This window comes from Cariama cristata, unplaced genomic scaffold, assembly GCF_000690535.1.
Source record: "Cariama cristata isolate BGI_N322 unplaced genomic scaffold, ASM69053v1 scaffold31116, whole genome shotgun sequence".
NCBI lineage: Eukaryota > Metazoa > Chordata > Aves > Cariamiformes > Cariamidae > Cariama > Cariama cristata.
In genome coordinates, this window is record NW_009620873.1 from 11,444 (window position 1) to 29,076 (window position 17,633).

A 17,633-nucleotide genomic window follows, 5' to 3' on the forward strand; every position below is an offset into this window, starting at 1 on the left:
GACAAGCACATTCAGTAGTGGCTGGTGACTGTGGGTGGCTGAAACAATTCAGTGTTTACTGAAGATCAAGAACAGCTAAGCCTTTTCTACTTGGGCATCTAAAGCCTGAGATACCCTAAAAGAAGTACTCACTACTCATGATCCCCACCACTGAGAAACTAAATTTGCTTCCAGGCTTCAGTAGTTAGAAATGCTTTTTGGAATTAAGTGAGAAATTCCATCTTTAAGTGAAGAAAATAACGGTCTGAAAATTATTGGACAGGTAAGCAAACACATATATTAACATCAGCAAGTTTTGAATCAATTCTTGTTTCTCAAGCTGTTATTGCTTATGCCTTAGTGGCATTTAGTATGTGATTTCCTTCAGGTAACAGAAGAAGGAAAGAAAAGTCTATTTGTGAATATTGTGATTGAAATGTTGGCTCTTTTAGTCTTTACGCTCCTGTAACTTTACCTCCTTGCAGACACAAGTGAGCTCAAAAGCAGTTCCAGACACTGCAAACATCAGCGTACTCCAGAATGGCACATCCAATGGACCCTGATGGCTTTATGTTTTGTGGTAGAACCCTGCAGCATCCAGTAAAGTGCCTAACGTAGCTGAGATTGTTACCAAGGCATTCACAATGTCCCTCTGTCACTTGGATTTCCTGAGGAATGCACTAAAGAGGCACTAAAAAGTCTCTTCCCTCTACTGAGGCACCTCATTCACGAGCTGCAGAGGCCTCTTCTCCTCTGCCAAATTCAGCTGAAAGGGGTCAATGTTATAAAGTGTTGGGATGAGGAGACAGTGACATAGAACAGCCTTATTTGTTTAGAAAACTAGGCTAAAAACCAAGTAACAAAGGCACTATCAGCCATACCTGATTATACCAAGAGGGTCTAAATCTTCTTCCTCTTCTTCCTCCTCTTGCTCATCCTTTTTCTCCCCTTTTTTGGCATTTTCCACTGATGAAAGCTGTGAGATCAAGTCAGGTGTCTTCTCCTCTTTGAAAAAATCCAATGCCTCATTTTCTTCGTGTTCTTTGTCCTTGTCATCAGGAATGTTTTTACCCTTGAAGTCAATGGCACTAGTAGATTTTGTTCCTGCAAAATACAGTAACAGATGCAAAACTGAGTACGCAGGATAACAAATATGTTTTATTCAATACCGTGCACCTGTTGCTGATGGTTTTGTTTGGGGACTGAAGGACACGATCACCTTTTGTGAAACTTTCAACATTCCTCACTGTCCTTTCTAACCACTACATGTCATTATGTGTCTGATTTGTTTACTGATTTAAAGTGGCTAAGTAGAGAAAGACAGAGGAAATGAACTTTATCTGAGACATAGCAGCGTATGTCTAATCTGTTTATTTATGTTCCTTCTATAGTTAATAGAAACAATAGAATTTCCAGTGGTGATTCATCCCATCCAAATAAAGTTGTCTGAGAAGGAGTTTCCCTCTGAAGTGCCTATTCTCTCCGCTGGCTACAGAGAGGCCGTAAATACTCTGCTTAGATGTAAGTGGCTAACTTTCACATAGCTAGCTGAGATAAAGTCCACTTTTTTTTTTTTTACTAATTCATGTGTGTTAAAATTAGAGCATTGGACAGCATGAAAACGTTTCCACAGCAGCTCTTCAATTTACACTCAAAACCAAAGCCTGAAATTCTAACTCCCTGCAGCACACAAGATCCATCCAACTTGGCAAATTCAGCAGACTGAAACATGCGCTTTGACCAAGTCTTCTCACCATACTTGTTACATGCAAAGCCCAGGAGAATGAGGAGAGAATTACTGCTTGCAGTGGAGTCTCTGGATGTTCAGCAAAGCAATCTAAAATAATAAGACTAGCTAAAAACAGGCTAGTGAAAACCATGATGGATAAAATTAATGGTATCATCCTTTCGACTGTTAAAGTAACATAGCATGGGAGACTGATCTCACCCAGCTTTTCACTCTTGCATCTGCCAAATCACCCAGGGCAGACTTCATTGACTAAATGGGGGTGTCTACACCAGGAGCAAATGGTGTTATGCTCCCTTTATAGGCAGGAGAGTGCTGGTCAGGGTAGGCAGTGAACGTTAGGGTGCTGCTTATCTTATCCCCAGTTACCTCTATTCTACCACGTTGATTCTCTGTAAACACACTGGAATATATCTACTAGGTCTCCAGCATCTGTAAGGGAAGTGTACATAAGTAGCTTGAAGTTCTGCATGTGCGGACTGAATTCCACCTGGTTTGGTAGGGTGAGATTTAATTCTAAGGCAGATTCCGATGAACAGGTCACATGACTTGCACCCAATCTGTCCACAGTATAAAGACAGTCGAGACTAATTCAGCTGCAGACATGTGCACCATGGTTATGTTAATCAGCATGCCAAGGTTAATCAACACGAATTCTGAAGTCTCTGTGCAAGAGGTCTACTTTCAAGAGAACACTGCCAGGGAAAAAAGAAAAAAAAACCCAAAACATTCCAAAACCTTTTTAGCAGAAGGATTTTGCCAAACATTATGCAATTTTGCACCCCTTGACTTTAGGAAGCTGCCAGTCTCACAGAACGTCGAATCTGGCCACACTTGACACTTTTGCAAAATCGGCTGTTCACACACGGTGACTTGCTACCACCTTGCAACTTCACTTCCTTAAAATTAATGCTACACTGAGAATCCTGCACAGCACCAGGCTAGAGTATTCCCTGCTCAGCAGATTTCAGCTGAATTAAGAGCAGAGAGCCCATCTGTTCCATTCATTCTGTGACTCCCTGCTATGCCCAAGGAACATAAGAAACAAGCTATATGAATCACTGGAAGAGGCAAGAAGAACTGGACATGAGGCTAAGGAAAATGTAAAAAAAAAAAAAGAGGCCAGAGAATGGGTTTAACTAATAAAGAATCTGGTTTTCTGGTTTTTATTCAAATCTTTCTCAGGGCCTCTTCAGCAAGGCCTAACAACTTTATTAGGAATGAAAAACAGACAAAACTTGGAACACTTGATCACTAAAGGAGACCCTGCACTGTCCCTTTAGGATCCCTCTCTCCACTGACAATATATGATTATTTAGTCTTCTAAACTTACATGTTCTGAATCACAGCTTAGGTATATGCCTAAGGGAAATCAGAGACAGTGGAATATATACCTTCAAAGCAAGCATTGTGGCATCAACACTTCTCCATGAGGCATGTGTTCACTGAGAGGAGGGGAAAACACTAGCAAACATGGCTATGCAGCACTGTAGGTGCCAAAGAGAACATATTCAGTAACAGCCTCTATTCTGGCATTCTCTAGTTTTTGACTACCTGTGTCAAGAACTTAATAACGTTTTTATCAAGCACGTTCATGCGAGAGGGGACACTCACATCTTTTAGTTACCTAAAAATTCCAGTAACTCAGGACTCGTTGCTAGATCCTCATCTTTTGAGATGAATTTCATGATATTATTGAACATAGCTCTTCGTTCACAGATGTCAGATTCCCCCACGAAGAGAACTTTTCTAGGGAAGTGCGGAAGAGAAGCCTGTGGATATCGTGCTGCCAGTCTCTGGTAGAGCTCCTCTATCTCGCTGTACTTCTTGGAAACCTGCAATGAAACATGCTCCCTGGGTAAGTTTCTTTACAGGGGAGACATGAGCAGCAAAGCAGCAGTTTAAGCACTGTGAAACATTAACCCTGAAAACTGAAGTGGAAAAACATGTATTACCAAGGAGCTTTACATACAGCCTAGTAAAAGTCTGTTACCTAACACAGTGATTCCCCAAGCATTGTTGCTGGTCTTCTAATTCTACTATTAAAATCTGCTCCCTAATGGAACTGAATTTCATTGCCAGATAGCCACCATCCATTTGTCTGACTCATCAACTAATGAAATACTGGGAAGGTCACTGCTCCAGATACTCTTCTCTGACAGCAAAAATCCTCGTCCACTAAAAATGAGCTATACGATATCCAACCCTGAGAGATGGGAGAGAAGAGAAGCCCAGCCAGGTAGGTATCTGATGGAGAAAGCAGCCTGAATCTTTTCACCATTGAGCCAGAAGACCCATTTCACAGCCCTGGTGGGCTTCAGTGCCCTTCTGGTTGTTAAGGTTTGAAAAACTGGTGGTACGGTTGCTGCCCTGCAGAGCACCTAATATAGAAACTAAAGGGCAAAGACCTCAACTGACCCCTAACTATTCAGTTTATCCATGAGAAAATAAAAACCAACAACTTGGCCATGGCACATAAGTTCTCATACAGGGAGAAGATGCCAACAGTGAGTGGAGTAATTCCTTCTGCAGACAAAGACAGGAAGCCTGAGGAGAAATAAAGCCCAAGATATTACAAGGAAAGAAATAATCGTGGGAATGCTGGTTAGAAATGTGGCTTCTATGCCACATTAAGGTTTGAATTGAGTACGTTAAAAAAATCAACACACAAAACTCCCACACAAACAAAACACTATCTCTAAGTGACGTTACAGGTGCAATGGAGAGTGACTGTCATGCTCTGCAAATGCGGTATTATGCAGACAGTATATTCATCATGGCCCTCCATGGCCCCATAATCTCTGAATGTGTTTCAATGAATACAGTTTGATTAAAAAAAAAAAAAAAAATCCAAAAAACTAGTGCTAGTGAAGAGTCTATGGCACAGATCCTCTACTATGGTCCAGCTCTTATCCTCCTGTAACACATGTTGGTGAGCTCTAGTGGAGTGAACTCTGACTAATACCACAACATAAAAGATGGAGAGACTCAAGCACCACATCTTGGGGTGGAAGAAGGCAGAGTTCTTCCACCAACACAGTGATAAAAGAAAGTCAACCTAACAAAAAGCACAGAAGTAGATATAGATTGACCCAGAATCCAGAAACTGCATCTATACCAGCAAACTAAACAGTATCAGGCATATTTCCCAGACACTGGAACCTGATAGTGTCTATTAGGAACCTTACAGAGTCTACCAGTACCTGACAATGTCTGGCACAGTTTTGACTCTGGGCAGCTAGCACTCCTCCCGGGTAATTTTTCAGCCCAAGATTCAGCCTGGTGCAGAGACCATGTAGTAGCCAGTTTGGGTACCAATGCCCATTGCAGATGGTAAGAAAGTTTCGTACTACGGATGCAGTCAGACTGTGCTAGCTGCCCTCCAGGCTAGAGAACAGGTCCTGACATTAACAGACACACCTCCACTAGTTTACTAAATTAGATGTAGGCATAAAGAACAACGACCACTTAGCTTTCATGCTTCCCTGCCTTTTGCAGTAATTATCAACCAAGCTAGCTGATTTGAAAAATATTTGCATTTCAGCTGTACAATGTTCACTGCAGGTTCAGTGTCCAGCCACAAAAGGCAATCAGCTCTATAAGAAAGATCTGAAGCACAAAACCAAGCCTGAGTCGACAGGGGTATGAAAACCAAGAATTTTAGACTTGTCTCCTGTAAGCAGCACAGGCAAGTATAAGCAACACTGTGCTCCGTATGCAGGATGTGACATATAATTCAGCAGCCAAGCACTTGAAGTGACAGCAATAAAGGGATGTTCCCAGAATAAGACAATCCTCCCTTTGAGATACCCCAAAAAGAGAGAGGAAAGCAACTCTGGAATTTCTGAATTGCCGTAGATTTCTAGTTTGCTAGGTTCTAGTAGCACTCTGAACAGGGTATGACACCAGAGCCCCTCCCAAAAATACTGTGTAAGCACAAATGTAAGGGCAGTAAGGAATTCACTGGTACTTTTTCAAATGAATAAATAATACCACTCTCCGCTCAGAAAAAAAAATCAAGTCTGATTTGTGAAAAATGTTTAACATCTCATTAATTTCAAAATAAATAACAAATTAATGTCTGAAAGTATTACAGGACAGCAGCCAATCAACAAGACTAAGCCAAAACAGCTTTAAAATACTCAAAAAGTAACACTGAACTGAGACATAAAAACTTATTTCTTTCCCCACTTAATTTTCATTCCTCCTCCATCAAACTCTGTAAATAATTCATAAATCTCAATTTATGTCTAATTACACCACTGAACCTAAAGTAAATGCACACCCTCGCATCCTATCACTAATTGAGCCTTTGTGAATCTGCGTGGGCTTTGAACAACACCAACCATAACACGCGACACAGCATACAAAGTGTGATAACGCTATATCCAAAGCATACCAATATGCTACCCAAAAGCCTGCAGCACTCCATGCAAGCTAATATCCAACAGTGTGGGGATGCCCTCTGCTGGGATAACCTACCACAGGCAAGATGTTAAACCTCCAGCCTAAACCGATCCCCACTTACCTAAGCCCAGTGCCGGCCCCTGCAAGCCCCTGCTAGCTGAGGTTCTTCACCTGCTGTCCCCCTGCCTCAGACCTTGCCTGCTGCTGGCTCCTCTACATCTTCGATCAACGCTACTGCCATCCTGGTTTTGGTGCTGGAAATGCAGCAGTAAGGCTGCCTGAATCCAACAACCTCAGGCGGATGGAGTTAAAATCACAGTATAGTTTGGGTTGGAAGGGACCTTAAAGATCATCAAGTTCCAACCCCCCTGCCATGGGCAGGGACACCTTCCACCAGACCAGGTTGCTCAAAGCCGCATCCAACCTGGCCTTGGACACTTCCAGGGATGGGGCATCCACTGCTTCTCTACACAACCTGTTGCAGTGCCTCACCACCCTCACCAAGAAGAATTTTTTCCTTATATCTAATCTAAATCTTCCCTCTTCCAGTTTAAGGTCATTGCCCCCTGTCCTATCACTCCAGGCCCTTGTTAAAAGTCCCTCCCCAGCTTTCTTGTAGCCCCCTTTAGGTACGGGAAGGCTGCTATAAGGTCTCCCTGGAGCCTTCTCTTCTCCAGGCTGAACAACCCCAATTCTCTCATCCTGCCTTCATAGGAGAGGTGCTCCAGCCCTCGGATCATCTTCGTGGCCTCCTCTGGACTCACTCCAACAGGTCCATGTCCTTCTTGTGCTGGAGGCCCCAGAGCTGGATGCAGCAGCACAGAGGCAAGGCAGGGGTCTTACAAAGTGCCAGCCAGGTCTTGCAGAGTGTATTTTCTCAGGTCTTGTCCCACACATCGTGCAGAGCATTCTCACACCTTTGCAGTCAGGAAGCACTGCTCTGCCACGACAATTTTGGACCCTTTCAATGTGGCATCCTCTGACAATTTTCTAGGAGAAAGGCGTATCAGCATGTAATAAAACCAAATCTTGCTTTTCCTGGTTACCACTCACAATCCTTTGAAAATAGCTGATGGATCCTATGGCCCAGAATGTCAGGATAAAAATAAATGCTGCTCTAAGACTCATTTTATCAATCCTATTAAATAAACAAAGTCCCATTTGATTAATATTCAAATATTTTTCTTCTGCTGCCTGTAATTCCTCTAGGTCTTGATCCTGCAATTATCCTCTCCCCCTCCATGCCTCTATCTGAACTCTGTGAATACCGCGGAGATAAGCCCCCACCACCTGTAAGTCAGCCTGAGTGCACGCACTTCAAGGAGTTCTGTCAAGTCACAATATCAAAGGCTCAATCTACTTCACTTCAAAAGAGTTAATCATGCAAATATGGCAAAGCATGTGCATATTTGCCAGGTCAAGACCCTATTTGCCTGTAACAATTAACATCCAACATAGAACTTAAAGAGAGACAGGGATGAGTTGAGTATTTTTTGCACCAGGAACAGATAACTAAGCTGAATATGATCAAATATAGCTAGAAGGTTAAGAAAACCACCAGGAAGTTCAAAGTGAAAGCCTGAAGTTTGCTGCTAATCCCTCTGATCTCATGCATGTGCCTTGCCCCCTTCTTCAGGAGAACCTCATGCATGAAAGTACACACACCAGAATGCCTGTAGGATATGAGCCTGGGACTCTCATATGTGCATAGGAGAATTTGATCCCACTCAGTATTAATGGGATTTAATGTCTATTTTCCCTTTAATGCTCCTTTTAATACCCCATTTCTGACCTCAAACTTGTCTTCATATGCTTTATATCTACTGCAAGGATTTGAACAAAATGGAGATCTGAGCTAACTCCAGCCCTGTGGCCAGTCAATGCATGCTAGTGAAGAGCACTCTTGATTTTATAGTATTTCATAAAAAACGTGGCTACTGCAACTTTCTTTTCACAAAGCCCACTTCTTAACATCGTCAGAAAATGCAGATATAGCAGCACTGTCCTTTAAAACAACCGCCAGCTTTGGATACAGGAATCAAAAGCATCCCTTCTCGTAAACAGCACAAACCAATCTTTCCTTGTACCCTCCCAATTCAAGCTATACCAGAATTAATGTTGCTTGGTGACCTCATGGGTATGCATTATGGTAGATTTTAATTACATGACCACATGCTGTTCTCCCCATCTGTTTTGCCCAGCAGAAGAGAAAGCACTCTAATATTTCTTTTTAATCAACATGAATTCTTAATGGCTCCTGAACCTATTACTACACTGAGCAGGGATTTTTTTTCCCCTCTCACATCACAAGAGGTTATAATGTGAAGGAATTTATCTTCACAGCACCAGGAAACAGCAACTCCAATGCACAGATTCTGAGGCCCACAGAAAGAAGGCCAACATATGCAAACAGGCAATGATGAAAACATAGATGAATACACACCCACGTACTTACACTCCCTCATTTTATGAGCAGAAGACAGTTCTACAGTAAATTCCTCCCAAAAATGCACTGTGCTTGTTAAACACCAGTAGTTATTTGTTCAGCTTTGAAAAAGAAAGAGCTTGACTAACAAATGTAACTGTAAGAAGCTATTAAACTGGGCACAGATAGAAAGAGAAGGCACTATAGGTGGATTTTTAACAAGGCTGGGAAGAGAGAAGTTAATTGCTAAAAAAAGGTAAGGTGTGGCTAGAAGAAATGCATTTAAGAAAAACAAAACGTTTTCTTCTTCTCACAGAAAATGGCAGAACTATGCTCAGTAATTAAATATCACCTTTGCAGCAGTATCTCTGATGCAGTACCAAAACCCAAACCAATTTCACTCTTTCAATAAGGCAAGAGTATTGAAAGAAATGCAGCTGCTTTTTCCTTCAATTACCAAATATAACCTCAAGGTTAAGCAGTTCTACAACCCATTTGCCCTATTTTACAAATGGCATTTTTTTAATTAAAAAAATCCCTCGTTTCTAAGAATTTAGATTTGAAAATCATCACAGAAGTTAATTTCTTCTTCTGTTAATGCTTCACAAACGTTTCAATTAGCAATGCTATGATACTGATTTTGTGTAGTCCCATTAAAGCTGGGGAACAGGGAACTGTGGATCATTTAGACCCACAGTAAAGGCGAGTAACTCCACAGGTCAGATCTGAAATCTTTTTGATGTTCACCTGGTTTTGGTCATAGGCCCTTAACATATCTCGATCCAGTGTGGTCTACATTGCAGCCCAGAGATCACAACTAGCTTAGAGGACACTTCTGTCCTGCTCACCATCTTTTTCCAGGGGATACAGAGAAGCTATTTGAGCAATAAATGCCGCTCAACCATGTCGCACAGAAAGCCAGCTTCATTGCTGCCATCTAGGGCAGGAGAGTGTAGAGGGCAGTCACTTCAACTGGAAGCAGGTGGAAGAACAGCTAGACAAGGAAAATCAATTTAGCTAATATTTCAGGGAGAAAAAGAGGGGAAAGAGAAGGAAGAAAGATAAAGGGTCTCAAAACACAGACCTGGCTCCTGAGGCGGCCAAAATTAGATTAACGTATCCAGAGTCAATGAAAATTCTACCATGCCTACCCATCTTCTCTAACCTACCTGTCATCTCAGCACTGTGACATCGGCTCCTTCCTCCAACCTCTCAAATTTGATAATTTCAACAACAACAACAAAAACGTTCCCTCTCCCATCCTGCTCCTATATTTGGGAAGGCAGAACAGGCACATAGTTGTTTCTTTTTCCTCCATATGTCTCATCTTACTCCACCTTGCAGTATAAATTTGATGTGTTAGATCTGCTGCCCAATGTAATCTCATTCTTCTCTGCTGTTCCCCAGCCACCTGGTTCTCTTACACTTTACCTGCAAACTCTGTGGGGAAGGGTTGCAGTTTCTGTTTGTGCTGGAACAACATCCAGCAGAACAGAGCACTACACAGACACTACGGGTGCAACTCACCTTACCTGGCAGCCACAGAGTTGGGACTTGCCTCCAGGTTAAAACAACTGCCTACATGCAGGTGTCGTCTCAGGTCTCATGACAGTCAGATATAGCCACTACATTTTGGCAAGATGTGACTGAAACTCAACTCACCTGAACACAGGCAGCTAGTGGTACCTTGGATGGTGTACTGTGTCTCACCTCACTCTGTTCCAGGGCACTGCCAATGCCTTTATGTCCTTTGTCACATCTGTCAGCCCTATGCAGACACCTGGGATAACTTAGGGTTTCTCAGATGGTACCAGCCCTGTATGTTATGCAAAGTGGACTCCCCCACACCATAGACGCTCAGCTAGATTCTTCTCAACAGTACTGCACTGACTGGGATGGGAGCTTAGAAATCTGCAGCAAATGCAAACATCTAATCATAGACAGCAGACTGTTCTGCCTAAAGACAGGCACCTCATGCCATCTGAGATGCTTTGAGGTATCCAAGGGGCTTGTGTGGGGCAGGCAATATCACACAGGACCTATGGGAGACCCACAACCTTCTGAAGCTTAGGTGGAAAATCCCAGGACACCTCCAGTGGTACAGACAGGGAGTTCTGTGCAGCTCAATTGAGACTTAAGCATTTTAGCCTGGAGTTGAAGCCCCCCGACCCAGCTGTCTAGAATGTAGAATGCTTTCCCTTTACAGTCAGAGAAGAGAGGCATTTCCAGAGGATGAGTCACCTCATTCCCCTTCTCCCCACTGACCATAAAAGCAGGCACAGACTCAGATTAAAATATCCAACTTACAGAGAGATAAGTTAGGACAGGTGAATCCCTCTGTTCCTTCCAGTAATACATACAGAAAAGAGTCATCAGAATGAATCGATGCAAAGCATCCATCCTCCAACCTCCCAGCTCACGGTTTTAAATTACTCTCACACACCAAACTATATAATATATCAGACTTAGTCAGCTGAAAAAAATATATCTGATGAGATAAATGTTATTCCCGTCAGACTGTACCAGTTTTCTTCTTCATGAAGAATGAAATGTCAGGACGTCTGACCAGAGAAGAAATCAGAAAGGTTCACTTCACTTGAGAAGAACAACGAAGTGCTGGAAATCCTCCTAGAGTGAGCGGACATGGGAACAGACAATCTCAGCAAACAGGGAGGCCACAGTAGGAAGTCTGTTTCTCCTCTTTATAGACAACCTGATTTTATCTACTTTTTCTTAAATGAAGCAAAATGCTAGATGACAGTAGCCCAGTTTAACACCTCAGGTTTAGTCAGGCTCTTTTTAGCATAGAGCTGCATGGAAATATTACATAATAAAAGCAGGCATTGCTGCAGAAAAAAAGCGATTCCACATCCCCTTCTCTTTATCTGCCCATGTCTGGCCCTTCCCCTGTCCTAAAATAAACTTTAATGAGGCTGTGCAACTTGCAGGCTCAAGAAACAGGTGTAAATTAGTACTAAATAACAAACCCATGAATACCCATTTTCAGCCAGGACCAGTCCCTCAGCTGATGTTACAGAATAGCCACGATACCTGCACACAGAAGGAAACACTGCAGGAGTGAGAACAAGCAGTCAGGGACAAGGAGGAAGAAGAGAACAGACTCTTATGCCAGCATTGCTGCTTTTACCATAAAGTTACATATAGCATAAGGAGTGCAATAAATGTATGAGATCTCCTCACCATGCACCTCTTCACAACATTGCTTCATCTGCAAATCAGACTGTGTAAATACCCATTTAACAGCTATCTTCTACGGAGTGTGAGTTACACTAGGGCTAACGGTCTACCAGGTAACCATGCACTCACATCACTCTGACATCACAGTTATCCCCAAAACATCTGAAAAGAGCAGATGTTCACAGCATGCAACAATGTGCATCCCCTTAGAGTCCCTTTTATAGTCAACGGACAGAGAAATACACTTCTTGGGAGTGGATCAGCAGACAGCTAAAGCAGATCAAATAAAACGTACCCTAAAGGTACCTTTTTCCATCGACTCAATAGACAGTCCCAGGTAAGACAGCTCAATTGGACGTGTACATGCTACAGATAACTTAAAACAGGTGAAATGAATCTCATGTGCTACGTTTTCAAACCTTTGCTCTGCAGGCATCATGAAGAAGACAATCCAACTCAATAATGTTTTATACAGACACCTCCTTGTAAAACTCTCTTACTAAGGATTCTAAAAACCATGTCAACGCTAATAGACCACGGCTAATAGGTCAAGGCTAACCTACTGCAAGGTTAATTCCTCTTATTGCCCCACATGGTTCTCTCTCCATTCAAGTAAACTATTACATATATATTTCATGTTTATGTACCAAGTCCCAGGGCTGATACATATATCAGAGAAATTAATTTTGTAGCAGGACTTATAAAAAGCTTAATTGGTTTCTATTTGTTGACCCATAATGCAAAATGCCTTAAAGGCAACAACAAACATTGTTGCTTTGAGCTCCTGGAATAAAAAGGTCAATTAATATACATATAATACTCGTATTGCAGAAATGGTACAGATTTTGTTGTACCAAGGACCTTGACCCAGGAAGGCTGTGATGACAAAGTGTCTGCTACAAAATAATCAAAGCTGATTAAGAAAGTGATCACTAACACAGCACTGATTAAACATTTACCATAAATTGAACTACATCTTCAGGCTTGTGCTTTGCTGATTTGAAGGCAGCCAGCCGGGTAACGACGACAATGTGATACTCTACATGGCCAGACATCATCTTCCCACGGATTTCCTGGTATTCCGGCACTGACAAATCCAGCCCCGTGTGCGTATTCTGAATTTGCCTAGGGAAGAAAATACATGCAGAGTTCAGGCATTGGCACAAAGACCTTTATCTGACCCTCTCCAAGGACCTAGTTCAAAGCTCAGGAAAGTCAGTGCAAAGACTCCCTACTCTGCAACAATGCAAATTTGGACATGGTCTGCTTCCTACATTCTATCCCAAAGCACATGGCACTGGCCACTGCAGACCAAATGTCAGCAACATAGCACTTCTGGGAACAGAAGATGGGTATTCATTCAGAACAAGACTTCACTCACAGGAGTTGAAGGTGCTGTCCTACCCAGCAGGGCAGATGAGAAGATCCTATGCTCTCATCATGGGTTTTGAAGCAAAGGTCTGTTCACTACAATCCATGCCAAGCCCTATCCACCTCTCCTTTGTCTTAGGACATCCCCAGGAATGGCAGAAAGAGGCCACAAAAGGAAGGAGCTTGCTGGAGTGCAGGGACAACTTGAGCTTTGTTAAGAGCCAACCAGGGAACTAGATTAAAGCCTGAAATACAAAGTGAAGCTGCTGGAGCAGAATGCTAGGTCAACCACAGAGTTTCCATCTGTGGAGGTCTATGAGGGAAAATAGACAAACACCTATCAGGACTGAGAAAGTTAAAGGAGTACATGGTCTCTTGGAGCTGCCTTCTGGTTTTGACTGTCTGATTGACAGTCTTGTTGCCAAAGAGTAGAAAGAGCACACTAGCTAAAGAAAATCCCACTGGAAACAAAACCACCTTTCCTTTCATAACCAGAATGGTTATGAAAGAATCACAGGGTCAACCTCTGAGAGTTGCCAACAGTCAGAACCACCCATGGCTTCTCTCAGAGGAAAATGCAACAAGGGAGATGCTGCTGCAGTTTACTCAACGCATTTTCTTCTCCTGCCAGGTTCAGATCCACCGAACCGTGGCATCACCTTCCCCCTGCATTCCCACCCAAGGAATTATTTATGACGTTTTTGCAAAAGGAATGCCAGGATCATATTATAGTGCTCAGACATCAAGACTAAGATCGAGCAGCTGCTGTTGGGACACAAGAGAATGGTACATTTAACTAAATAAACAGTTTCAATAGACTGGAAACCAAAACTGATCAGCGATCCTTTCCCCAAAGTTCCCCTATGCAAAGCCACAGCACACTCGCTGCTGCTGTCTCTGGAATCAAGCACTCTGCCAGAATCAGAAGTTTATCATCCAGAGTACTGAATACATTCTGAATACATCTCTGAGTGCATCCCTCCTACGTGCGAGTGAATGTTTTTTAATGAAATCAGAAGGGATTGCTTGAAAAAAACACAATTTTTTTTTCATTAAAATTTTTTCTGCCTTTTTAACCTTAACTGTATGGGAAATGTTAAGTCCCATCTTCCCTGGACTTCCTGTGGATTGCAGAGGTGTCTTGTGGAATTCTTGCCTCTTTCTTTAGGAAGTTTAGATTCGTTATCACAGGTGCCTTTTCACCTAAGGATACATGAGGCATACAAACTTAAAATACACTTTAAAGAGGTTTAAACAATCTAGTTTCAAAGTTTCAAAAGACTCCTCTCATCATGTCCAAACTTGACTATTTCTTTTGAAACTTGAGTTTTCCCAAGGCAGCAATCTCTGAGTCTCCAATGCAAAAGTGAATAAATAGCTTTTTAAAGAGAGTATCTTGAGAGTTCTCTATAAATCGGACAGCAACAAACAAGGGCACAGGCCCAATTTTGCACCCAATCCTCTTTGCAAGCCATGTTTAAAACATTAAGGCTTTAACAAAAAGCTCTACCGTCGCCAAGATTTTATACTAGGTACCTAAATGCCATTCTGTTTGCTCCGATTCTGTTCTCATTTTCTGCCAGTCAAGGACTTGACTTTACACTATCAGACAGAATTTTGTTCTCAGTTACACACTGTTGGGCTCTAAACACAGAATCAATAGTGCTTAATTATAAATGCATAGGTGCCCGGCTTTCACGCAGCAGTCTGTCAAACCCATAAGTAACAGTCATTATCTGGAGTGTTGCCTCCTTCTGTGGCAACCAAAATGCTGACTCAAAGGACACCGGCCAGCAAAATCAGCTGGATCTGGGTTTTTTAGAATATGTCTGCAACAGAGGAAATGCTCTCCAGATGTGTAGTCACCCAAAAGTTGTGACTACAGCTATGACAGCAAAAAGGTCTGCCGGATGGTACGCAGGAGTGACTTATTTCTGTTAACACAGCCACAGAGTATAAATGACAATTTAACCTGCTTTTCTCCTCTGATGTAAATAAAAGGAAAAACCACCAGTAAACCATCCTTCCTGAATGGCCTTACTTACCTCAAAACACCAACCACGTACAGATGTTCTGAGATGACAAAGTAACTTCACTGTAAGAGCTGCTGCATCAAAGCATTTTAAAAACATCGTGAACAAGTACCTCATTTACAGCCAAGGTTTTTCTTTTAAAGTTGTTAAAAGTCTGAGCTAAAATGACTGTAATGGGAAGCAATTAGAAGGAGGGGAAATAGCTACCTTGATGTTTATTTGCTTTAGGCCTTGTGATCACTTTCATTATCATCTCTTACAGGAAACCTACCCCCATTATCTCTTCCATAGCAACAGGATTGTGTGGGTTTTTAAATATAAAAATTACTCTAAACTAACAGAAATCAGCAGGGACGATATTACAGTGTAATATCCAAAGTGCACACTTTGGATATTGTGTTCTTGTAACACCTTAGTTTCAAAATAAGCAGCCCCAGTGTTTTAATTAATTTGATACTGTTATTCAAATGGAAGCAGCACCTACAAATCCCAAGACAGAATATAGTTTCATTGCATTTTTCACATCAAATACAATTATTTTCACACTAGTGGCTTTGAAAAAGAAGCAAAAGGAGAAAGCTGGTTGTTTAAATTGCTTTATGCTTTTTTGGTTTGTTTATTGTTTCTACTCCTTATTTAAATCTAGCTTCTGTATGTCTAAGTTATGCTTTAGGGGAGACTTGTGCACATGGTTAACTTTCCCAACGTGAATCACTTTACCTGAATACAAGAAGACCATTCATACCAGTAACACTGTGCTTGGACAATCAGATCATGCAGGATTGGCACAGGACAGAGGAAGGAGAGGCTATATAAAGGTAGCTGAACAGAGCAGTTTCCACAGTTCACAGAAGAGCCACAGTTTTTCATTCCTGTCTTTTGATTTGCATATAATGTAGAAGCTTTGTATTTTAATTAACCTGCTTTCTGTGCTGAAAGGCCAAGATGGGAAAGGGGGAAAGCAGCCACTGCAAGTAAGAAAGCAAAGTAAAGGATCTAAGTGCTGGGACCAGAGAAACTTTATTCCAGTGCCTGTGTGGTCAGGAGAGGACTCTGCACTTTCTGCCTTGATAAAGTCAGCTCTATGAGCAGCACCCAGCTTCAACAACCTCTGCACGAACGGGACCAAACTGTGATAACTCAGGTCATAGTAAAAGTAGAAAAGATTTGTACAACTAGTTTATTCATTACATGAGGAAAAATATCAGACACTAATTAGCCAGCAAACGTTTTTATTTCTCTGCATACTCTAACTACAAGTATACAGATTATTATTTATTTATACTACAATAGCAACTAGGAATCCTATTCCCAAAACCAGAATGTATAGAGTCAAAAAGGTCACAACTATACAGCTATCTTATCTCACAAGCTAGAAAATATACTCACTTGCTAAAGCCTTAATCTCCCCCCCCCCCATATCATCCACCAATCCTCCCCCCCCCCATATATATCCAATTTTATCACTGAAGCATTCCAGTATCAGTGAGTCAATTTCCAAGTGGTAAAGTCTATTGACTGTAAAATAAATCCAGGTGTTCAGATTTCCACTTCCAAGGCTAAACCTAATATAAAGTCAGTCCTACAAAACATGTATGTGAGTTAAATTAGATACGTTTGAAGGTTCAAGGCCACTGCTCCAGAGGAAGTCAAGCCCTCATACAGACAAATACTTAAGGATTAAAATAATGGCTTTGAAGTTAACGTGATTGAAATAGTTGCTACTTATGTCCTAAGAGGTAAGTGCCAGAGTCAGGACCTTGCTGAATCAACATTTCTCTTTCTTATGTCACATCTGATAGGGAACTGCTTTCATGTGGTCTCAAATTTCTCATGGGGGTCAAAAAAAAGGGAGATCTCATCATTTCTCTATAAAGATTGCCACAAGCATTTTCTTCTTGAGGCACTTCTCTTGAGGGTTCATATACCTCATCTAGGAAAATAAAAGTTTTTTAAAATTTAATACAACTCAAAACAGTGCCTCTGCACCCACCTAGAGCATGGTTTCAAGAAAGCGGGAAAACAGAATAAACTTGTTTTGCCCACTGTTTGCCTAACTTCAAGCCAGACGGGCTCCCAGCGGCCTGGTGGGCATGAGGGATGGCACGCAGGGCATGGCGGCGGGGAACGGGGGTCAGCCAAAAGCACTGAGGGCACCACTACTCAAAGATGCTGGTGTACACTTCAGGACGATTTTTAATTCCTTCTGACCCACCTCGAAATACTGACAAGAAAAAGATGTTTCCGGAGGGCAGGGAGCACACGTTGTGTCCCCAGCAGCGTCAATGTGGAAGGGAAAGGACCCTAAGTTACCACAGGAGGAAAGGACCAAACGGCCGGGCCAGACAACAGTGATCTCTCCTGGCTGTGAAATGCCGAAAAACTCGAGGAACCACATATATCCAAAGTGTCCCGGGGGCAAATCCACGCACCAGCAACCAGCCGCCCACCTCGGCCTCGCTTCAGCGCCTCC

General features: G+C 42.2%; 1 protein-coding gene across 1 annotated transcript; it reads right to left on the reverse strand.

Annotated features, from left to right (window-relative positions):
- Positions 1-363: 363 nt before the first annotated feature.
- LOC104156415 (HCLS1-binding protein 3-like) lies at positions 364-12,877 on the reverse strand. The gene is made up of 4 exons (XM_009701760.1): positions 12,716-12,877; positions 3,354-3,561; positions 861-1,083; positions 364-442 (listed from the first exon to the last, which is right to left on the reverse strand). The coding sequence occupies exons 1-4, from the start codon at positions 12,812-12,814 to the stop codon at positions 364-366; spliced, it is 609 nt and encodes a 202-aa protein (XP_009700062.1). The 5' UTR covers positions 12,815-12,877.
- Positions 12,878-17,633: the final 4,756 nt, after the last annotated feature.